Consider the following 5,331-nt stretch of genomic DNA (forward strand, 5'->3'; position numbering starts at 1 on the left):
TTTTATCCCAGTGACACCAAGATTATAAATTAAAGTAAAAAAGACACTGGTACAGACAGCAGCGAAACCCCCCAAAAAAGCTTTTTCAACCCCTTTCCCAATATATATATATTTTTTCTTGATGACAGGATACTTGCCCCTCATCCGTGCAAACTAAAAGGGTTTTGTATTTAATCGAACACTAGAAACAATTTGTACAAATGACACATCAAAGGTTATATATATATAAAAATCATTTTATTAAATAACAAAGCTTACAAAAAACGTCTTTCCATAAACACTTGCATGTGAATTGTGTGCCATGTTCACATTCATGAACACATGTAAGTATTACAAAAAGGTGAAAAAACTAACAAATAGAAAAAAAAAACAGTAAACATAAATAAGGAATATCTACCCCGTGGGAAAAGTCTTTAAAAAGTTGTGTCAAAAGTCCTTAGCTTATATTCCTGGCACACAGAACAGTGCAGTAAAAGTCCAGTCTTTTTAATACAGTGTCCTTTTTAATCTACTTCTTCAATTGTAGGTCCTGAGCTGGTGCCTTGCCTGGCTTGAGCACCACAGCTGGAGCCTGGCATTCCTCCCTGGTACAACTTGGTGATGATGGATTGGCACACCTTTTCCAGATCCTTCTGCTTATGGGTGTACTCATCTTTCTCTGCCAGTTGGTTGTTCTCCAGCCAGGCAATGGTCTCTTTGCACTTCTCAGAGATGATCTTTTTCTCCTCCTCGCTTATCTTGCCTTTCATGTTCTCATCTTCCACCATGCTCTTAATGTTGAAGGCATAAGATTCTAGAGAGTTCTTGGCAGCAATTTTCTCTCGTTGTGCCTCATCATCAGCTTTGTATTTCTCTGCATCTTGCACCATATTCTCAATTTCCTCTTTGCTCAGACGACCTTTGTCATTTGTAATTGTTATCTTGTTTTGTTTGCCAGTACTCTTGTCCACAGCTGATACATTGAGGATGCCATTGGCATCAATATCGAAGGTGACTTCAATCTGTGGCACTCCTCGGGGAGCGGGGGGGATGCCACTCAGTTCAAATTTACCTAGGAGGTTGTTGTCTTTGGTCATGGCTCGCTCTCCTTCATACACTTGAATGAGGACGCCGGGCTGGTTGTCTGAATAGGTGGTGAAGACCTGAGTCTGCTTGGTAGGAATGGTTGTATTACGTTTGATGAGGACAGTCATGACACCACCGGCTGTCTCCAGGCCCAAGGAAAGAGGAGCCACATCTAGTAAGAGCAGGTCCTGCACATTCTCTGACTTATCTCCCATCAGGATAGCACCTTGAACAGCAGCCCCATAGGCCACAGCTTCATCTGGGTTGATGCTCTTGTTGAGTTCCCGTCCATTGAAGAAGTCCTGCAACAGTTTTTGTACTTTGGGAATACGTGTGGAGCCCCCCACCAGGACAATTTCATGAATCTGTGATTTGTCCAGCTTGGAATCTCTCAAGGCCTTCTCAACAGGCTCCAGGGTACCACGGAAGAGATCAGCGCACAGTTCCTCAAAGCGGGCTCTGGTGATGGAGGTGTAGAAGTCAATGCCCTCATAAAGAGAATCAATTTCAATGCTTGCCTGGGTGCTGGAGGACAGGGTGCGCTTGGCTCTCTCACAGGCTGTTCTCAGCCTCCTCAAGGCCCTCTTGTTTTGACTAATGTCCTTTTTGTGCTTGCGCTTGAATTCCTCAACAAAATGGTTAACCATGCGATTATCAAAGTCCTCCCCACCCAGATGGGTGTCACCCGCTGTGGCTTTTACCTCAAAGATGCCGTCATCGATGGTGAGGATGGAGACATCGAAGGTGCCACCTCCCAGGTCGAAGATGAGGATGTTGCGCTCTCCACAGCCCCCTTTGTCCAGGCCATAGGCGATGGCTGCTGCTGTTGGCTCATTGATGATTCTCAGCACATTGAGTCCAGCGATTACCCCGGCATCCTTGGTGGCCTGGCGCTGAGAGTCATTGAAGTAGGCTGGAACGGTGATGACGGCGTTGGTGACCGGGTGGCCCAGGTACGCCTCTGCTGTCTCTTTCATCTTCAGCAGCACCATAGAGGAGACCTCCTCAGGGTAGAAGGTCTTCATCTCTCCCTTATAGTCCACTTTGACCTTGGGCTTTCCTCCTTCGCTCACCACCTGGAAGGGCCAGTGCTTCATGTCAGACTGCACTATGAGATCATCAAACTTCCGGCCAATCAGCCTCTTGGCATCAAAGATGGTGTTCTGGGGGTTCAGAGCCACCTGGTTCTTGGCGGCATCTCCGATCAGTCTCTCGGTGTCAGTGAAGGCCACGTAGCTGGGGGTGGTGCGGTTCCCCTGGTCGTTGGCGATGATCTCCACCTTGCCATGCTGGAAAACCCCCACACAGGAGTAGGTGGTGCCCAGGTCAATGCCAATCGCCACTCCTTTAGGTGCCATGTCTCTGGAAGTAATAATGAAGTCTTGCAGTGAAGGAGCTGGACTGCTGCTGGCCTCTCTCTGCTGGATTCTTCTCAGTGATCACAGGCTGTGATATGAACGCTGTGTATCCGCTCTCTTCTCTCCAGTCTATGGATGATATTACACTCTGTAGAGACTGTCACACCGCTCTACGAAACTTCTATATATTCATCTCCTGTGCGGGGACGTCACGCCGCTTCCAGCCAATCGCAGAGCGGTCCTGGCTACGCTTCTTACGTCGCTTAGCAACTTTCCCGAAAATTCCCGAGCGTTCCCCGCACAACCAGCCAATCGTGAGGCACCCGAGCCGCAGAACTTTCCCGAGGCTTCCATCCCAGAAAGCTCTGTCCAATCAGAGGCGGCGGGTTGGTGAATTACGTCAATAGGAAAGGAGAAGCTTCGCGAGCGTTCCAGACGGGGCTGTTAATCAGATAACGGCTCGGCCAATCAGTGCTGTGAGGGGGCGGGCTAAGGAGAAGCTTCGCGACTGTTCCAGATGGAGATGTCAGTTAGGCAACAACTCAGCCAATCAGTGCTGTGAGGGGGCGGGGTTGAAGTTCGGTGCTGGAGGAGTGTAGAGAGGCAGTATAGAGAACTCCCTCTATGTGGTAGATATTCACCAGGCTAGTCTGTCTGCCGTTCACTAAGCCGTCATTGACCTGAGCAGAACGAGGTGCTGGCTATACGTACTATGATGAATAATCCTATAGGGTCAGGGTTCATTGAGTTTAGTTCAGGCTTATTGTGTAATTTTTATGACGCGAATGACAGGCCTGTCTCCTATATCCGGGTCTCCTGATCTATGTGTGTTATTAGTTCTCGGGATACAGTGACGCCGCCTCATCCTTATGTCTTATCATTGTAGAGAAATATCAGTTTGTCCTCAGCAGAGGCAGTACTTCAATCCGACCACTAGGTGTCAGTAGGTGCACAATGGTAAGAAATACTGTACAGTATATCTAAAGCCAGTTATATCTTCATATTGGGATGAGATTGGTAAAGCTGCACTCCAGGTAAATACCCAAATATATTACATGTATGGTGGTTGTTTTATCTGATAAAGGATCCTTCCGATCCTCACACCTCATAGAAGGACAGCAGGTTTTTTTTTTACCTGCAAACATTCTATGTATGGAGATAAAATATCTTCTCTGTGCAGCAACCCCCCCCCAATACTTACCTGAGTCAATCACAGCCAGTGAGCCAGTAAGAAGAGAGAGGGGCGGGGCCGAGCCTCTGCTCTGTGTGTGAATAAGACACGCAGAGTAGCAGTTCAGGAGCGAGCCTACTTTGGGTGCCCCCATTGCAAGCTACTTGTTCTGGAGGCAGGAGGGATAAACCAGGAGCAGAGAAGAGGAGGATCGGGGCTTCTCTGTGCAAAACAACTGCACAGAGCAGGCAAGTATGCTTTTAATATTATGTTAACATTTACTGGCCTGCTCCCAACCCCCACCCTGTGTCAGGACACTGAAGGTATAAGCAGTGTACTGAAGGACCTCATCAGCCTGTTATGAATATGTTCTTTGTAACCAGGACAGCCATCAGAAATCTTGGGGCCCTTACACAGCTTTAGGCCTGGGCCTGACCATCAACATTCCCCAGGGCCCGCCCACTCGCCGTCCTACCAAATCCACTCACTGGCCGCCCCACCAAGTCTCATCCTATGTCCTCCTCCTTCCATTCCCACCCCCCCATCCCATGTCGTCATCCTCTGCCTCCATCCCATGTCCTATTCCTCCTGTCCCATTCCCCCCATCCCATGTGCTTCTTCTCCTTCATCCCATGTCCCCTTCCTCCAGTCCCATCCCCACATCCCATGTCTTCCTCCTCCACCTGTTCTATCCCATGTCCTCCTCTTCCACTACCTGAATAAAATTGGTGGTGTTCTTCTGATCCTATTAGTACCGCAGACAGCTGTAGTATTTACAAGTTAGTGTAGTGCGTCCTCTGCACAGTGTGCACCTAAAGCTACCTGAAGAAAATTGGTGGTGTTCTGATCATATTATTACTGCAGGCAGCTGTAGTATTTACAGTTAGTTTACTGTGTCCTTTGCACAGTGTGCACCTAAAGCTACCTGAAGAAAATTGGTGGTGTTCTTCTGATACTATTAGTACCACAGGCAGGCAGCTGAAGTATTTACAGTTAGTGTACTGCGTCCTCTGCACAGTGTGCACCTAAAGCTACCTGAAGTCAATTGCTGTTGTTCTGATCCTATTAATACCACAGGCAGGCAGCTACAGTTTTTACAGTTAGTGCACTGCATCCTCTGCACAGTGTGCACCTAAAGCTACCTGAAGAAAATTAGTGGTGTTCTTCTGATACTGTTAGTACCACAGGCAGGCAGCTGCAGTATTTACAGTTAGTGTAGTGCGTTCTCTTCACATTGTGCACCGAAAGCTACATGAAGACACTTGCTGTTGTTCTGCTCCTATTAATACCACAGGCAGGCAGCTACAGTATTTACAGTTAGTGTACTGTGTCCTCTGCACAGTGTGCACCTAAAGCTACCTGAAGAAAATTGGTGGTGTTCTTCTGATCCTATTAGTACCACAGGCAGGCAGTTGATTCTGCTAGCTGCAGTATCAGTATATATATATACATCCCAGCTTTGTGCAGCTACATGTCACTGCAGGCCATTAGTATGTCAGGAAGGCCAACAAGGAGAGGCAGACAGTCACAAGCCAATAAAAGAGGGCAAGCAGGTCAGCGTCTAGAGGCAACAGTGCTGGTCGTGGAGATGGTGCATCCTCATCAGCACATGGCCGTGGGACACGCTTGTCCTTTTTTTTGGCAGCTGGCCGTGTTGAGCTGCAACATGCGGAAGACTTGGTAGAGTGGATGACCAAGCCGTCCTTATCCTCTCTCATCCAGGCTCAGGGTACTTTG

General features: G+C 48.0%; 1 protein-coding gene across 1 annotated transcript; it reads right to left on the reverse strand.

The window, feature by feature from the left end:
* Positions 1-266: 266 nt before the first annotated feature.
* On the reverse strand, positions 267-2,743 carry LOC141107888 (heat shock 70 kDa protein-like). Its single transcript, XM_073598930.1, has one exon. It carries the CDS (start codon positions 2,421-2,423, stop codon positions 504-506), a length of 1,920 nt encoding a protein of 639 aa, XP_073455031.1. The 5' UTR covers positions 2,424-2,743; the 3' UTR covers positions 267-503.
* Between the last annotated feature and the right edge of the window lie 2,588 nt (positions 2,744-5,331).

The sequence above is a fragment of the Aquarana catesbeiana genome, linkage group LG09 (assembly GCF_042186555.1).
Source record: "Aquarana catesbeiana isolate 2022-GZ linkage group LG09, ASM4218655v1, whole genome shotgun sequence".
Taxonomy (NCBI): domain Eukaryota; kingdom Metazoa; phylum Chordata; class Amphibia; order Anura; family Ranidae; genus Aquarana; species Aquarana catesbeiana.

Coding starts and splice junctions, on each gene's coding strand:
- LOC141107888 (XM_073598930.1), bottom strand. CDS start 2,423: ATGGCACCTAAAGGAGTGGCGATTGGCATTGACCTGGGCACCACCTAC.